The sequence below is a fragment of the Passer montanus genome, unplaced genomic scaffold (assembly GCF_014805655.1).
Source record: "Passer montanus isolate IOZ18808 unplaced genomic scaffold, ASM1480565v1 scaffold2, whole genome shotgun sequence".
In the NCBI taxonomy this organism is placed as follows: Eukaryota; Metazoa; Chordata; class Aves; order Passeriformes; family Passeridae; genus Passer; species Passer montanus.
The window spans coordinates 25,139,783-25,159,047 of NW_024366591.1; the positions used below are offsets into that span (position 1 = coordinate 25,139,783).

Sequence of the window (19,265 nt, forward strand, 5' to 3'; positions counted from 1 at the left end):
CAATAATGTAAGAGCTATTCAGGATATTGAAAAATGAAGTAATTTTCATGCAGATGGCACTCTGTAGAACACAGTCCTTATTTAAAAATTTTGTAGCTGTAACACTTATGAACTTAACTTGCAATTACAATTCTCCTTGACACATAGACCACAAAAATGAACCTCAAATGGTAGTTATTTCAGCAAAGGGATTACTTACTCCAGTTGGAATCATTTTGGTGTTCAAAATAGAGTTTAAGATAGTAAGATCAGAATTAAGTCCTAAAATACAACACACTGCAGGACATTAGAAATTTATTTCTCTTTAGTACACTACTCTTTTAATCAATGAATCAATGCCATGTTGTTAACAGTAAAAAATAGAAGCAATTATTTCTATATTCCCAGTAATCTGTAATTTCTACCTGGGAATCAGGACTGATGCAAAAGCACTTATTTCAATGGACTTACTTAGAAGCTTAGTTCTGCTATGTCCTGGTGACTGTCTGAGAACTGATGCCAACAATTAGGTAGAGTGAAAACATACTCTGCATTGTGGAGTTCCTGACTATCTCGGTTCTTTAAGCACTCCAAGAAGCCATGCATTCCATTCTTGAATTATATAATGCCTTCAGATATTTTAAGCACTATGTTTATTTTTAAAATGTTTAATTTTTTTAAAATCTTTGCATTTTGTTTTTTACCATTTCATTTTAATACTAGAGAGGTGTGCATCTCTGTGTATTGAGGTACAAAAGAAATTAACTCTTTGGAGAAGCAAAAAAAAAAAAAAAATGTAGACAGTACCTACTTTTCTTCTTGTTACATGTCCCTCACATAGATACCCCAGTCTCCATCAAAAAGCTCCAGTTAAAGATAAAACATTTAAACCAGCTCACTGTGCCTTGCCAATACTTCAATACTTTCAAATATGCACGGGTTAATAAGCATGAAATACTGTGGACTTATTGGAACTCTACCATTATTCTACTTTAAATTTAACAATCATGGCATCGAAGGAAATAAAAAAAATCACAATAAAGTTAGTTCCTCTATATCCTGGGGTAGATGAGGAAGAGGAAAATTCCTTATCTCAGTCAGGGCTGACCAAGAGCTCTAGAAAGATTTTGCTACTTTTTTAAAAAATAAAATATAAGCATGCAACATTACGTGATATGAGACTGTGGGCTCAAAACAAGCACTATCCAATATAATGAAAAAAATCCAAACAAAAATACAAGATAATCACTTGGTATGTATCAAAATTGAGGGCAGGAGAAAGACACCAGTACTGTAAAATATAAGTTGATGTTTTAGGCTATTAGTTCTCTCTTTTTAACAAAAAAAGTTTTTTGCTGGATATAGTGGACTGTCATTGCTTACATCTTTTAAATTCCAGTGGGTGGTTGTTGAATCAGCATGATCAAGTAAATCTTAATAAAAATTTTGTGTGCCTCATGGCGCAGAGCATTGCAATTGCTGGTTAAACATTTAGGACAACACTAAAAATTCACCAAGAGAAAATATTGTCACAACAGTAGCAACAACCTTTAGCAAAATTACAGATTCTAAATATCCAAAAAGAATCCCTTCTAAGTTTTTTTGTCAGTTTTCAGTGATAATATTAGAAATTTTTGAGAGTTTTCTTGACATCTCAAGGCTTGTGAAAACAAGACGGACCAGATGCCAAAGTAGTAAGAAACCTGGCAATTATTTTCAAAGAAAGCCATAAAACTCACCATTACACAAGCAGGTTTGAATTTCTGAAACATGACAAACACAATGAGAAGTTATTCAAAATCCCATTAGTATACGTACAAATGCATTTGGTGCCATGACGCGCATGCCGATGCTCACAGCCAGCACACTTCCACCCCGTGAATCCAGGCTTGCAAGTGCACTGCCCAGTGACAGGGTCACAGGGAACAGGCACAGAGCCATATGGATCACACTCACATGCCTGGCAGGACCCTCCTGGAATCTGTGGGTTTCCTGTGTAGCCAGAAGAACATCTAGACATTGCAAATACAAAATAACATTTGTCCAACTGAGATGCGGTGCACAAAGAATACTTGGCAGTATTTTAAACATAATTTACACAAACATCCATGAACCATTAAAAAAAAATCTTTGTAGCTTCATGATCAAGACAGAAATATTGCAAACTGCTCAAAAAAGTGACTTCTATTCAGGACACAGAACAGCCTGGATGGAGGAGGATGCAAAATTGATTACATATCCTTAACAATATTCAGTTAAATTTTTATTAAACTACAACAACAATAAAAAAAAAACCCTCCACTATCATTGTGTGGCTTATAGACCTAGCCACTTGTGTTTTGTGTCAGGCATGAAATCTCCTGGTAGATATTTTCCACTTTTGATGAATGGGACAACAGAGGCTGTTTAGATTATTAATTCACAATTCAGCATCAAAATATTTATATGTAACTGTCTTTCACAGCCAATGCCCATGGGGCCACCACAGTCACTAAAACAGTGTACGTGACATCAAGATACACTATCAGCATGGCATCTAATTTTAGACAATTTTTTTTTAACTTCTGAGCCCTGGAGGAAAAAAATCCTCACACATCAAAAAGTAAGACTAGGACAATGTCTGTGATATAAATAACATTGATTATCAATTTACAGTGGTTTATATAAAAATTGTCTATGTTGGCTGAGTTTCAACAGCATATAAAGGAGAAATAAATGTTTTTCAATATTACAAGCACGTATTTACTACTGTTTAAATAAATTATCCAAAGGCATGTATCTCCTTCGTGCCTTTTCCTCATTTCATTATCCCTCTTTCTGCTTTTTCCATTCATCCTACCTTTGGCAGTACTGGCCTTCATATCCAGGTGGGCAGGCAGTACACCGGTAGTCACTAGGTCCTTCAGCAATGCAAGTAGGGCTAAAACTAAAACAAAAGTAAATACAGGATTTTTTTCTACTCTCTTGCATTATTTCACTTTGGTCAGCAGTGCAGAAAGGCCCAAGAAGTTCCACTCTTAATGTAAATGGCAGCATTTTCTTACCTGTTTATAAAAACCTGTGAGAGGTCTCTCCTCTCTATTAATATTTTTGTGAATGCCTTGCTGTGACACTTGCACAGTTTGGACAAGGGCTCTAAGGGCTATATCCAAGGGGATGGAGTTGGCAATGCCCACACTGTAGGCTTGTGTGATTGAACGATGTTGTCACTCACAGTGAGCACTGGGAAGGATGTGAAACAAAAGATTTAGAAACTGAGCTAATGAACATTCAGCCTTTCCAGTCTGATTTCAACTTATTTTGAATGAAATGAGATAAGCTGAGAAGAGTTTACTAGAAGCTAAGACATCAAGAGGGAAAAGAAACCAAAGTAATAGCTGTATGCAATCTTCCAAAAAGGCAGCATCAAATGATCTTCTCAAAGAGGCATGAGAAAAACCCAGTCTACAGAGGAAAAAAAAAAAAAAGAAAAAAACCAGCCTAAAAACTACCTCCTTCATGATCAAGGAGAGGTCTTATTTTAATCACTGAAGACACCAGATTATCTTTCCTAAGTCAGTTTACTACTGACTGTAGAGTGTACCTGTGGGCACTGTGCAAAGCAGCACTTAGTTGGAATGTTAGTGTATTAAGCACCTGCACAGGCAGTTAAAACAAACAAAAAGGGCAGATCGGGCAAAACAACAGAACTAAATATTGAGATGATGCAAAACCATGAAACTGTTTCAGCTCTTTGTGGAAGAAGAACTAGAAAAGCACAGAGGTGGCTAGTGGTGAGCCCAGGGCTCCTTCTTGGTACAATGCAGTGAGCATCCTCATCTAACTTGCTTATAATGCATTAAATCAATAGTGCTTGAACAAGTATATAATATTATGCCTTTGCAAAAAATATAAACAAATTGATTTATTACTCACAAACTCATTATCCAACACATTTTCAGCTCCATAAAAATAGATCCATACTAAGAAAAATTCATTCTCTGTTCTTTTTTTTCCCCAACTCATCATGTTTGAAGCTGACTGCTGATTGTATAGCAGTATAAACACAGTATTTAGAAATTTAGTGGAGTTTTATACAATTTCATAAATAAAAATAATTGCACTGTACAATTTACAAGTACTATCATATCAGTCATGACATAGCAAACTAATGAGATAGCTCATTAGCTATCTGTATTTCATCTAGATTATGATTACTTGACTACCATAAAATAGCTGCAGGTGGACTATTTCCTTAATAGCATCCTGAAGAGCTTTAACTAATCTGCAGAAGATACAAATCTAAGGTCTGATGTTGCCATCCTATTGCAAAGGTTTCGTACCTTCTCAGTGATATCTCATGGGCAGCTCCTCACATCACTGATTCCTTCTTCTTCTCCTCCTCTGCACAGCCAACAAACTCCATCTCACGTCTCTACCAGCCAACCTGCTCTTTTACAATACCACTCTTAATTTGATCCAGCTGTGGCCTGTTAAGGGCAGGTTTGTTCTTAATGCTTGATAATTAGCACAGCTGTAACTCCTTAGGGGTGAGATTACCTTCACCACTATCTCTATTCTCCTACCTTCTATCTATCCACAGTCTGATACTCTAATTTTCCATCTAATACTCTAGCTTTACGGAATGAATCTATGTCACTAAATCTATATCCATCTGAAAGTCAGGTATTTAGTCTAAACCAGTTGTTCAGGCAGCCTCTATCAGCACTGGAAAATGGACATGCACAGACTTATACAGACATTTGAACCATCTCCTTCCCTGCTCTCTCTCCAGTGGTGTTTTCCTTTAGGTTCAACAGGAGTGAGATGTACAGTTGTCAGTCTATATTTACTATACAGGTACCAAAGTTGTTGATGGCTGTGGATTACAGAAATAGAAATCCCTTCCATGATGTCTAGAGACAGCTGAGTTAAGCTCTATAAAACACAAGCAGTTTTGTTCCTGGACATGCTCAGATCTGACCCTTTTCTCAATAGCATGGAGAAATTGGATGACTAAAGACCAGGTGTTATTCTCTTATCTCCAGTGAAGGTATATGAAACCAGAGAGTGTCATGATTACTTTCACGTAAGCAAGATACAAAGTGCTGTGACAACACCCACAGCCATGCAGGCTATGTGACTAAAGCACTTTGCTTGCTCTCCCTCAGGCAGCTCAGCAATTTGAGCGTGCACTTAGGACACCTAAAGGGAGCTTTAAAAAAAAAGATAGAGATAAGACAACAGGGAATGGTTTCCAACAAATGGAGGGGAAACTGCAGATTAGATGTTAGGAGGAAATGCTTTACTCAGAAGGTGGTGAGACACTGGAACAGACTGCCCAATGAAGTGGCAAATGCCTCAATCCCTTGAAGTCTTCATGGCCAGGTGGGATGGGGCTTTGAGAAACCTGTTCTAGTGGAAGGTGCCCTTCCCTATGGCAGAAGAGCTGGAGTTAAGGATTTTTAAGGCATCTTCCAGCACAAACCATTCTGTGATTCTGTGTTACACACACTACCCACAGTCCACACGTTTCTCACCTGTAGAGCGCTTCAGCAGCACCCACTTCCTGAGTTTATGTTAGGTTTTAGATAAGGTATTGAAACGATTTCGGGAACACAGTGTGGAGAATATGTCTGAATTCTTGTAGCATGATGCCATAAACACAAGGTGAAGAGCCCTGCTCATTTTCTGATCTGATACATGTATTTCTAGGCAACCAAAGGCTCCTAAGCCCCACAGGAAGACAGGATGAAGTATTTGCAGCCCTTCATACTGCCAGTTAGTAACATAAAAAAGTTTTTTCCAATATTTGCTGATTTGCAAAAACGAGAAGCTTGGCTGATCTTGTTCTTTGCAACTTGTATGTCCTTTTCTGATACTAATAGACAGAGCACATAATCAAGTTGTAACAGAAAACACTCATGAGATGGGCAAACCTCAGAAAAAAACTTGTAGTTAAGAATGCATTATAACTTCTGAGAAAAATGATATTTCTTTAAATACCTGAGATTTGGAAGTATTTTTAAAAACTCATGCTGTGGACATGTTTTTAAAGATTATGATGTCTTTATCTAATAATGTTTGAAAAAGGACTTTCAGCTAAACCCAAGACCAAAACAAAATGATAAAATGAAGTAAAAAGAAACCCCCATAAATTCTCAAATATACTGGCTGAAATCCTCACTAAAACATCTTAAAGGCCAGACAAAGCATAGAAAAATGGTTTTTACGGAACACTTCCAGCTTTTCAAAAGCACAATCATGAAACACAAACCTGTTCATTGCATTACTACAGTATGATGCCAAATATCATTAAGAGCTTCTTAGCTAAACAACAAACAAATCTCAAGTGCTAAAATATCATCTGTTGGGAACACATGCAGAAGCATCGTGGAAAGGCTCATTAGCATAAAACAACCAGTAAAATTTATGCTGCAATAACTATAATGCTTTTAAATTATTCTATATTTCACAAATTGCCTAAAACTCATGTAACATTAAATAAGGAATCAATAAATTCTATAGTGGAGCAAGAAAGGCACTGTAACACATTATACCAACATAATATATAAGAATTTTTGCAGCTCCCTCGTGGCTACATTGTACTTGGGTTCTGCTCTAGCTCCATTTATGAGAATACCTTTAAACACACACTCATTATCTTGAGTACTGTATTTTCTAGCACTTATTAATTTATTCATCACAAATTAGCAAGGGAGCAATTTCTGACTTTTAAAGGAAGATCAATTAGCAAAAGTAGATAAGAAGTTTTTATTATAGCTTCCATGAGGCAATTCTCCTGTAGCCAGCCGTCTGAAAAAGGACACAGGGAGCCCAGGAAAAAACTCTGGTTTGGTGGAAAGGCAACTCTGCACCATGAGTTTGCTGACTTACTTGTTACTAGGAATGGATAGGGGACAAGCACAAGGCTGGCAGTCATCCGGAGAGCCTTGGACAGTGCCGTAAAATCCCGGAGCACACCTCTCACAGTGGTGACCAGCGGTATTGTGCTGGCAGTCCTGCCGAGGAAGGAAACAGAATGAGAGCTGCATTTGGTAATTACATGAAAGCAGACAACATTCTGCTCCCAGCTTTAGCAATTCAAACCCACTTCAATACATAATTTCCCTGATATGATTCTCAGTGGGAATGCTTGCTTTAAGCTTCTATCAGATTCCTGCTGAGCAATATATGGGCTTAAAAGGAGAAAGAATACAGGTCTGTTGCTACCCTGATGTATCCTGCAGAATTTCTTATCCCATTCGTCCTTTCTCTCCTCGTTTGTTTCATCCATGGGAGAAGGAGCAATAATTAAAATTCAGTCTTATTGTTCCAGGTCATGTGTATTACTGCCTGTAAGAGCAGAATTGTGTTTACTGTATGACACATGGTACACTGTTTCTTTGTTTTGCAAGTGTCTAGTTTTTCTTTTTACACAAATAGTAATTCAGGGGTGAGAAAGCTGCATAATCTGAACTCTAGAGAACCAGAACAGAAAACTTCAAAAGTTTGCTTTTATGACTCTCCCTGAACTTTGATACTTAAGCTATTTAGGCAAAATCATATTAAAATATTGTCTTCTGTTTTTTTGGATTAGTAGCACAACTCAGGAACAACATTAGGATTAACTTGGTGCAAAGGTTTAGAAGTGCAATACCTGACAAACTGATGTTTCAGAGTCACACATAGTGCTGTGTCCATGACACTGACATACAGCACAGGTGCCTAAGGACTGAGCAGGTGTCCTTCCCGCAGGTGGAGATGGAAGCCTATAAAATCCTGGAGAGCACGACTGCAATAAAAAAGATGCAGAAGAAAACAGATCATTACAGAGTGGACTGTGTGTGGGGAGCACTGCAAGCTTATCTTTCCAATCACCAGTTTTTGCAAGTTGTGAAAAGACTCTGACAGGCTTCCAGCTGTGTTACAAACAATACACAGTACTTTACAGATAACAAGAGCCAGCCCTAATTGGAAACATGGCTGAAAAATCCCTGGAGCACTCTACTGGCATCAAGCTTTTACACTACAGCTTGAGAGCTCTTTCATTCAGATGCAGAATACCTTTCCTGTTCTCACTGTGCATCAAGCATCATTCCTTTCATTACTTAAGAAAAGAGTTTGTTTTTGAAATAATTTTTTACGTGGACTGTGGAGAGCAAGCATGATCATTCTGTTTCCTTCATCCCTGCTATGTTTTTCAGGTTCGACAAGCTAGTATCTGCCTACACAATACCTGATGGATAACAAGCAAAAGCCGAATCATAAACAAGAAAATGGCAGCATGGCTGCATTATTTATAGCTATATAATTTAAGAATTCAAAATGTTAAAGGTTTTCCATGTCTTGAGCCTATAAGCCCCAAACCAAGTTTATCCATCACTAAGTCTCCTCTACTGCAGCTTGGCAATAAAATTCCAAGAATAACTCAAAAATTGCTAACAAAGCTGACACATGCAAAATGAAACACTTGATCTTTATTTCAGGATTATTACACAGTTCTGTGGAAGCCCTAACACAGCTCTCAGAAAACACACAGCTATGGCAGCATAAAAACACAAACAGGAGCATTCTGACTGTTGAGACCATTAGGGGCAAGTGCCTACTTGTCCCACATATAAATCCCACCACCTAGTGGTGCCAGGAGCCTGCGAAAGCCGGCTGATGAGGTCATTTCCCACTGACGACCACAATTTCTGCTTTTCAGAAATGAGTGGCACACTTTTCACATAGCAATAAAATTGATGCAAAATAAACCAGAAGAGAATCTGGAGTAGGTAATTGTTGTGACCAAAAGTAGGATTCTTTAGTGAAGCACTAGCTGACATGCTAGATTTATTCATATACCACCACTCTGACAGTTTTGTAATCATTGCTAAAACCTCCAGGAGTCTAAGTTATGGAAAAAGTATAAAAACAATTATTTTTTTTAGAATCACAAAGAAATTAATTTTAACTCATTTCTGCTTTCCCCTTCTATTTTGACTTAGACCACATTAAGTTCCCTGAAGCATAGAAACAGTCTATCTTCTTTTTCATGGTTTGTGAAGAATTCTAACCTAGATAAATAATCTCAAATGAAAGTAGTTCTGTTTCTTATCCTTTTTTCCTCTCCCTTTCTATCCCCACAAATGCACTTGTTCAAACTAGGTACAAAACACATATTTACAAGTTCTGAATGATTTCAGAATCAAATTATAAACACATGGTGCATCCTCAAATACAACTAATATCTGGGTTTTTTTTCTGATATGCCATTGACAGTCTTACCACCTATTTTGATTGAAGCATTTCTGAGATGAAATAAAACACAGAGAAAAGATAAAACAGAATATATTTTTAATTGCTAGTTTGGAAGCTTTTCAGAAGCAGCCATTAGGAAAATTCTTACCACTGCTTCTGCAGCCTAAAACTAGATGTGGAAAAAAAAGGAAGAAAAAAAGCGGGGCGGGGGGTTGGAAATACACATTTCACTTCTAGTTAAACTGCTGTGCATATACTTTTCACAATGTTATTATATGGATAAAGCATGGCACAGACACATACACCCTACTAATACCTGCTTAAAAAATGCTAGGGTGTCAGATATTTTTTTCCCTGCTAAAATTAAATAAACCTTCACAGAATGCACCGTAACCTTCACTAAGCACACTAAAAATAAACTAAGTTATAAATATGTGAAGATCACACAATTAAGAAGGAAGTATGAGGGTTGCAATTGAGACATTTATTGAGCCCCGGATGGGTGTGAATTGGAAAAGTTCTAATTAGATTATCATATATTTTTTTTTCAAAAATCCAATTTGCTACAGTAATTAAAAAAAAATCTGTACTTCTAGCAAATGTTGGAGTCCATTAATTTCTCATGTGTTTACACAAGTTCAGGTGTATTCTCTTATTGAAATATTGTGCAAAGAAAATTACTTCATTCACTTTTTTTCACACTTTTCCTATGAACTTACTGTTTCTGTTGACTTATTTGCTGCATAACACAATCATGTATAACATCCAAAGGGATCAGAGTTGTCACAGATAACAAGGTATCCTTCTCTTCCTTTACTTCAATTTTCCTCCCATTGCTAGCTTGGGGCAAACCCTTATAAGATCCCACTTAGGATGTTTGAGCCATTTGTAAAATACTCAAGGTGTTGTTCCCTGCTACCTCCACCTAACAATTGCAAACAGTGAATTTAGAATTGCTGTGCTGAAGAAAAATGAAAACATGGTATTCTGCACACAGAAAGATTGGCAATCTCATCATCAAGAGCACGGATGGTCAGAAATATTAACTTACATTCTGCAGCCAAATTTCTCTGGTACCTATCATGAAATCCATTTTACAAAAGCATATACAAGTCAGCTGATTCGCTAGAACACTTGGGTACTTTTGAAATATGCCATCTTCAGCATGAAATTTTAAGTAAAAAATAGATACAGTGCATGCATAAGGAGCACCCCGGTCACTTACTTGACCAACACTTTTCTCCTGGTATCCAGTGAGTTAGTATTTTACTATTACAAGAGTATGATACCCTTGTCTGTTCAAAAAAGCTTGATCTGTTAGTACCAGTCACACAATTCAGCCTCAGTGATGCTGTCCCATTAAAGCTCACTTTCCTGTATTCTAAGTATTTGAGTCATTGCCATGACTTCAGTGGCATATTTGCCTACAGCAATAAAAAAAAAGAGCTGAAATTCCCTGTGAGAGAAATACCTGTGAGAGGAAATAAGTGATTAAATTAAGGGAGAGTTGCTGCCAGTTAAATTAATTCACACCCAATTACTATTCACACCTTGCCAATGAATGGACCAGAGAAAGTACAAAGACTCTTCCTGGGAGTTAGGTTAGTACTGTACCTCACAGGACAGACCAGAATAACCCAATGGGCAGTCACATTTCTCTATCAAGTAAGCCTGAGGAGCCATCCCAGACACAGGGCCATCTTCAGCAACTTCCAAAGAGATCTCAGAAATCCTGGAAAAAAGGACCAAACACCTCCAATGAGATCAGTCAAGCAGTCACTTAAACCCCGTCAGCTGGCACAGGAGGAAACAGTCTCATTTGGCTGTTCATAGAATTCTTGATTTACAGCAGACATACAACACTGGTTTTTTGCATCTCCCAGGAAACTCCAAAGTTAACACCACCTCTGGTCTCATCTTCTAGTTGTAGGCAACAGCATAACTAACTAAATCTCCAGCTTGATTCTATCTCTTTAATCTCTTTTCAGCCAAACTAGCAGAAGTTAACATGCAAAAATTCATATTTGTTTCTTCATGTGGAGGGACTCATTAAGTAATTGATGACTCTCAGGGGTATGGCAGTAAAATTGTCCTCTTAATGAGCTTTTAATGAGGCAACTATTTTAAAAATAAAATAAAATCTATCCTAATAATATCCTTGCCTCCCAACCACTCCTGGTCTTTCTAGCATGAATGCTGACCTGCTAAATAGGGTGAGTAAATAATGGACAAAGACAACAAATATAAAATCTAATGAAATACACTTAATCCTAGTGTATCAGAATGCTGTACTTTAAGCATACTTCTTTATTTTGGGGATTTGTTAGTTTGCTTAAATGAATGCTATGATCTGGAGCACCTATTGCCTCAGAGAAACAAAATGTGCAGAATAGTGTAAATTTTAAAGCTTAAAATATAATGCTAACCTAAGCTAAAATGTCAAAGATTGTCTGACTAACTAGCCGAATAAATGTCAATAATGTGGGCAGAGTCTATTCAGTAAGTGTCCGAGCACAGTGCTAAGGGAGAGGAGCTCGCAGAGTTGCTCACTTCTCCTGCTCACAGCCTCTTCAACTTTTCCCAGATCTTGATTCCTGAGGGACTGAGTGGTGCTGTTCTGCTCATTGGCAAATAGGCACCAATGTCAGGATGAATGGAGGAAGAGCCACCACTGAACGAGATGAGAGTTTTGTGACTGAGCTCACATGGCCAGGCCTGCACAACTTGATTACTTTGTGTCAATATAAAAATCCCCAATGCAATCTAGTGACTTAAACCCGATGCTCTCTTCTTACTACCTGAAAAAAGGGGTTCAGTCCAATAGGGAAACTGAACAAAAAAAAAAAAAAAAAACCACCAAAAAAACTGAGCAACAAAGCCAGGTCAAAACAGAAGACTGAAAATAAAGAGGGCAAAATCATTCAGATCTGATATGGCAATGTAAAGTTACATTAAAATCTGTTTACATTTAATGGGAAAAGAAAATTAAATCTGCCTCTCCATCACCCTCAAAAGTGAGGGCACAGTTGAAAAACTGTTTGCTGTCATAAAGCTGTATTTAGATAACAACACAATCTAGGGTGACAAAAGCTACCTATTGTTTGTGTGAAAATGTTACTTGAGGAAGGTCAGGCTTGGCTGACTTTTGGAAACCGTCTATTAGGCAGCAGCCAAACAACTGCTACCTGATCACTGTTGGGAATATTGAAATAATTTGCAGTGAAATTGAAAGCATACTTCAATTCAAGAAATTTATTATCACAGCCCTGTTGCAAAACAAAATCTAATAAAAGCAATGTTTCCATTTAGAGTGTTGAATGTGAAAATGAGGGCAACAAAATGAACAATATAGGAGAAAAATGTTTGGGTTGGGATTCTGAGCAGAAACCTCTAAATCACTAATAATGCTACAGCTTGGAAGCAGAAACAACATTAGCATTGCTACTAAACTGTTTAGCTAATAGAGTGCTAACACTAGAATGAAACTATTTTTATGTTCCCAATTGCTGCTGCTACTTTGACTTTATTTTGAAGTGTTTTCCTGTAGTTTATCATTACCTGCAGCTTTTAAACTTTGCAATTGAAATTAAAGCACTATTAAAACCCAAAAAAAATTGTTAAAATACTTCATTTATATCTTTTCCTCCTCCCATCCACAGATTCTTTAGCTTTATACATCTTTTTCTACTAGGCACAGTCAAGTGGAAAGAGAAGCTTTACTAGTTTTGAAAGTACAACACATGCTATTTATACATGTTTTATTGTCAATTCAAACATATGCTTAAATTTGAGTACAAATATTGTTCTTTAGTGGGTCTCAGCTTATTTTTAATAAAAGCCTTCAAGTCTTATGCAAGATAATATTCCACTAACCTTTAAAAACATTTTTGGGGATTTATATTTTGGTCTTATGCAAAATTTCCACTGAAATAATTCAAAGTGCTAACTTGAAAAAAAAAAATGTATTCCTGCTATATTCTACCTAAAGTCTCAGATACCATGTGATAAATGTTTACTTTGTAGCTAGACAGATCATAAAAATCCATTGTAACATAACCTCCTCCAAAATCAAATACAGAATTATATGCAAGGTTATGACTTCACATGAAGAGTAACCAGAAAGACCAGAGGAACTGTTTGCTAAGCTCTGCTGTCACAAAATGTCACATTCTGAAATGCCATGCTGTAAAAATATATTCTGGTTCTTTAAGTGACACCTTGCAAACCTGCCTTGGAGCTGAAAAGTCCTCCCCTGCTGTGACAGCCTCATGACTGGGCAGCCTTGATAAAATGCTGGTGCAGCGCAGGCCTAGCGCAGTCACAGGAGTCACACACACCTCAGAACATCAGATTTGCTCTCACAACTTTCCTTTTGGTGCTCCAGCTGAGATAGTACTCAGTTTTTGCTTCCACAGCTGAACTAAGATCTGTACTGTTCAGAGGGAAGGGAGAAACATGAATATGCTTCTCAAATCTTCCACATTGCATTGGGGTTACCTTCATAACTCTTTTCCTGGGAATCCCCTTGCTTGTAATACAATATCCTAAATGGACTATGCCAAAAATAAATTAAACCAATGTTAAACACTTATGACATCTGTTACTAATATTTAGCATCTAGCCAGTGCAAGCTACATGAATACTTTTCTGTAAATTATATACTTTAAAGAGAAGCAATAGCAGCAACAATGACAATGTTTTCTGTGGCACAGTGCTGTTAAGTCCCATGGCATCTGCCCCTACTATTCACACTCAAACTCCAAAGGCAAGGCTCTTAAAGATCTATTTATACCTCAGAGACCTAGAAATAATTTTAGCTTTTCATTTCTATGACAAAATCATAGAAAGGACTTCTGGAGACCTTTGGAGTTTATCTCTGATTATTCCCATCCCCTTGCCAATAAATTTTGATTGCAAGCGATATTGTGTATTAATTATTAAAAGCTTTGTGCAATAGTCTATGCAAGCTATTCTAGAACATCTCTACCCCCAGCATTTTATCTTTCATGTCTAATGTGGATTTTTCCTGCTGATGTTTAAATTCATGTTTGTTTTTTATTTACCCACCATGGCAACAGAGAACTCATTCTTTCCTTTTTTGCTGTGACAACATTTTAAGCATCTTAAAGCAATTTCTAGTTTCTAAATATATCTAGTTCTTTATGTCTTCTTTCACATGTCATATTTTCTAGCCTTTCATGATGGTCACTGATATCCTCTGAGCACTTTAATAACTATTTTTTTGAATTCCATTAACCAGAACTTCACACTTAGGCTTTACTAGTGTTGGGTGGAAGTAAAAGAGGTTGTTTTTTTCACTTTGCAGACCATATCTATTTATACATGCAGATAGAGAATTAGCATTTCTCAACAAGAATATTGTTACTGAATCATGTTCACCTGGTGATATGCTGTAAACAACAGACTCCTTTTTGAAGAACAGATAACTAAGCAGTTGTTCCTTGTTTGTTCAATTGACTGCTACTTTCTGTATAAATCTTACAGCTGACCTTTAGATTGCAGAGATTTTTGTACTGTTCCTATCATGTTGCTGCCTGATGTCCACTTCAAATTTAGTGTTAATTTCCTTGTGTAACTGATTCATTAATAGATTGAATAGAAGACATTGAATCTGACCCTAATATATTTAATTTCCCACTTTCAGGAGAAAATTCCCTCATGTGCTAACATCAATATTTAATTATAGCATCATGCTTTCGTAAAGTGGACCTTTATTCAAAAAATACACTAGGTTTGTTTTAGAGTGTGTGTACCCACATGTGTTTTCTGTTCTATGATCTTAAAAATAAAGATTCTACTTGTCTAGTGTGATTTAAATCTTCTAGTGCATAAAACTTCCCTCTTCTGTGTCTTCCACTATGCCAAACACAAATTCCAAATGGCTCTTTCTTCTCAGCAATGGCTTATAGGTGGTATCAGAAATACAAATTCTGTTGGGAGTACCTGGGAGGCCTATGAGATTACCTGATTACTACATCATTTCGACTGCATGAAAGAGTTACCTGCTCTGCCTCATGATATTGCCATGAGTCGCCTTGATAAGAATGTAATGAACATCATACAACACGTTCATGAAGTCTTCCCGGGATACAGTTCTACTTGGTCTTGAGTCATCTCCATAATGTTTCCAGGTGAAATCTCCCTGAGACATCGTCCTGTTGAGACCTGGGTTACCATGGTAATATTCCCAGGGTCCAGGGTTTCTGCCTCTTTGGTCATCACCATAATATTCCCACTCATGCTGAAAGACAGAAACCCAAAAGACAGATTATTAATGATATTCAAAATACTCATGTCCTTAAGTTTTGTGCTAAAAAAGCAGATGGAAATGTTACCTCTGTCATCTCTATCTCATGCCTTGTCAGCTGGCCAATCAGAGGGGCAGCCATATGCCGGACAATAATTCTCGTATTTGTGGGAGGCCCACCTCTTATGATGACTTGTGGGGAGTAAGTAGTAAAACCTGTCTCTTCTCGTGCTTCAAAGTAGATGGCATATTTCAGTTTCCCTCCATAAGCGGTCAGCTAGCAAAGCACAAAAAGAAATCTCATTTTCAGTTAGCTAGAAATAAATTCCTGGGAAGGAGCTAGATGTGCTCTGCACCTATGCGCAGCCTGATGAATGCATACGTGGTAGAAAATAGCAATATGTACATGTGGAACTATCTGGGGACAAGGGCTGTGTTCAAAAATACTCATCCACAATTTGTTATTATACTACACTAAAACTAGTATGTTATCTATTTCCTCGAATGTGCCTTGGTGATCCACCAAACTAAGAAATATCAAAAGCGCAAAATAAATTGTCACAGAGGTGCATAACAACATCCAAAAGGACTGTTCTTTCAATCATTTTCTCCCATGTAATCTACAAATACCACACATTTTTTGCTTAAAAATGATAAAAACCAGAAAATTGCAAGTGTTATATTAAATTTGTGTAGCTTAATTATTCAAATAGCATTTTTATGAGAGCATTTATCCTGTGAAAAACCAGAACATAGATATTTACAGATATTAACATGTAAAATATTGTTTGTGTTACTTTGTGAATTTCCATAATAACAAAGCAAATAATTTTTAATAATGGAATAGCATCTACTTTCTTTTGAAGTACCTTCCACTGTGTGAAGACATGCTTACTGGGAAGGAAAAAAGGCACTGTAAAATAATAAAATAAGACTAAAAGAAGAAAAAAAAAAAGCCATATCAGTATTCAGTGGAGTTTTTGGTTTACCTTTCGTCCCTCAAACTGCTCTGGAAGTCTCCAGTAAACAGGTTCTGACCGAAGATCCTGCATCACCTGTTCTATATTTGCTACTATTTCAGGAGGCTGGAATGCAATCCCTGAAAGAGTGCTACGCTGAAGCTTTTCATCCACCAGTGGCAGAATCATTTGCTCTGGCTTCAAGGTCACCTATGCATATTTGAAAAAATTGAGAAGAAAATGAACTCTGGTTTTTCCCCATGAAGTGTTAGTCTTTAAATTCTAGCTCTTTAAAAAATTACTTCTAGGTAATTTCATTTCACATCATGAGCAATTTGTCACAAAGCAGTATTGCCACTCCTTCAGGTATGAACAGTGCTAATAATGACTTTCCCCTTGAGCCTTCTGCACCTTGTCCTCATGTTAACAAAGAATGTAGCAGCACTGGTTAAAATACTTTAATCAGCAAGTGATTCCATGAATTTTATTGAAGTGATTTTCATAGTGCTATTTTAGTCCCAGGCCTCTTTTGTTCAGATTGTGAGAAATGTTACCTTACAAAGAAGCACTTTCTCACCACTTATAGATCACTGGAGCTGTAAAACACAGTGTCCAATGCCTTGATACCTCTATGCAACATTCAACTAAATGTTCTCCAGGCAATTTGCAGAAAGTGAGGCTTCAGTGAAGGTTTCTATAACTCTAAATTCAGCTTTACTAAAAAAATACAAGGATGCCACTTATGTGCTTGTAATTTTCTTGGACTGGTTGACAAAGTCTCATTAGCATTATACTGAAATAATTATTATGATCAAAAACTGTAGTACGAGTCTTAGTAATTCTGTGCCAATGGAAATATCTCAGGGAATGTGTGAACTGATGCAAAAGGCTGGTAGCAATACTGCTTTCTTCCAAAGAGTGAGAAAGACAAAGAAAACAAATGCAGGTAACAGTCAACAAACAGCAACATCAACAAACTGGTAATAAGATAGGAGTCAGGTAATGAGGAATCAACCAAACCCTGGACTGTACATTCAGTATCCTGGTATTTCCATTTATAGCAGCATCTAAGGACTGATCAGACACGGAACCACCCCTAACATTGCCAGCCCTAAGTGAGATTTAGTGATTTTGTATCACAACTGTATTTTACTGTTTAATATTTTAGATACCAAGAAAAGTGTAAACATATTTGAATTTCAGGTCATTCACCAGCCATGCCTTATTGTCGTATAAATTGGGATTTGCTTGTTTAAACAAGTCTAATGTCATTTGAAGCACCTGAGAGTATCCAAAATAGCCACTAGCAGCTGGCAGAACACTGTCTCATTTTACAGTTCTGTATCAATTCTGAAATGCATGAGAGTACCAAACACTAGATGTGACATGGACATACACTTCTTTAGATATGAGCATGAATACAAAAGGAAATTAATCAAGAGAAACAAAATAATCAGGAGGTTTAATTTTTTTCTGCTTTGTGCTGCCATAAAGGTCAAAGCACAATTATCCAGAACTGTTGCTGTTATGGAACTTGATTAAATTTTATAAATTGTCAGCCTTCTACAGCCTTTCATCTCCAGCCTAGCAGCATATGATGGGCAAAACTGAAATAATGATAAAAACTGGGTCAGATCATAATAAATCACTTCATCCACTGGGAAGGGAAAGAGGTGCTACGGGATTGAACAGTGAATGGGAGAATAAGTGCTATCCATACTATATTAAGCAAGAGAGATTAACTTGATTTCAGCCTAAAGTATCCTTATCTAACTGATGGTTGTACATGACTAGTCTGGGGTTTTGGCTGATTTGCATTAGGCAGACATTCCTTCTGTGGTTGGCATTCTTTCAAGCAGAGATATGACTGACCATACATGGGGACAGAATGAATATTTTTTTCATTAGAAATCTCTCCTCCAGAACACAACTGAGGGGCTGGCACGGCAGCAGTCTCAATGTGTATTTTGTGCTTGCTGTACAGATAAATGGAGACATGCAGTCTGCCTTATTTATGAGTCCAGCATAGGTCTCAAGGCCCTCTTCCACAAACAGGTGTAGAGCTCTTTGTTTGCTCTGATGGATTATACCTTTCCATGCTTGAATTTAAATATAGCTTCAATAAGGTCTTTTTTAAAAATGAAAGAAAACCCCACCAAAACAACAAAACCAACAAGGAAAATAACCAGATTAACTGAACTATGGGAAATTTATGCTGGACAACAAGCATCTGTGACCCTTGAATACACCTGGGTAAACTGTGTATCACGTACCAGGGATTATGTTGCAATGCATCAGACTGCATAATTTCCCCACATGACCAGCCTGCCCTTTCTTGGGATTTAATAGCTGCTTTGGCTGGATGTCAGCTATCCTATCATTCATTTTCTTATCTACTTATTTCTTTTTAATATCTTGACCCTGATTGTCTAATGGAACACACCGCTCTCACCACTCCTCAAAGCATAAAGAGGAAAGTGATTGCTTAAATGTTTGGCCATTTTCTAGCTGCCTCTCAGTGCCTGACTAAAAGATGCCAGCAGGAAACAACATTATCGCATTACATGGCTCAGCAGTTTCCTACTCACCCACACGCGGATCAGCCCCCTTGCCTCGCTGCACTGTGTAGTCAGGCCAAAGCAATAGCAACTGCTGCAGCCAAGTGGGTTTCTGGCAGAGAGACCAAATGTACCAGACTTGCACCTGTCACAGTGGACACCTTCCACATTAACCTGGAAAAGAGAGAGAGAGTATTTTTAAAAGGGGAAAAAAAAAATCAAGTTTTATTTCAAGGTAGCGACAGAAACAGAAAATCTTACTGTAATGATAATAAC

The 19,265-nt window shown here is 37.2% G+C and overlaps 1 protein-coding gene across 6 annotated transcripts in view; it reads right to left on the bottom strand.

Moving 5' to 3' along the window:
- The window catches only part of LAMA2 (laminin subunit alpha 2), a 337,030-nt gene that overhangs the window by 88,673 nt on the left and 229,092 nt on the right, over nucleotides 1-19,265 (bottom strand). For 5 of the 6 annotated variants that reach the window (XM_039706790.1, XM_039706786.1, XM_039706787.1 and 2 more), the window contains 9 exons: nucleotides 19,020-19,163; nucleotides 16,462-16,641; nucleotides 15,561-15,749; nucleotides 15,228-15,466; nucleotides 10,819-10,936; nucleotides 7,619-7,753; nucleotides 6,856-6,980; nucleotides 2,819-2,905; nucleotides 1,798-1,991 (listed from right to left, as the gene is read on the bottom strand). In XM_039706790.1, coding sequence (XP_039562724.1) covers nucleotides 1,798-1,991; nucleotides 2,819-2,905; nucleotides 6,856-6,980; nucleotides 7,619-7,753; nucleotides 10,819-10,936; nucleotides 15,228-15,466; nucleotides 15,561-15,749; nucleotides 16,462-16,641; nucleotides 19,020-19,163 — 1,411 coding nt within the window. The remainder of the gene's footprint in view (nucleotides 1-1,797; nucleotides 1,992-2,818; nucleotides 2,906-6,855; nucleotides 6,981-7,618; nucleotides 7,754-10,818; nucleotides 10,937-15,227; nucleotides 15,467-15,560; nucleotides 15,750-16,461; nucleotides 16,642-19,019; nucleotides 19,164-19,265) is intronic. The other variant, XM_039706788.1, reaches the window with a different exon arrangement.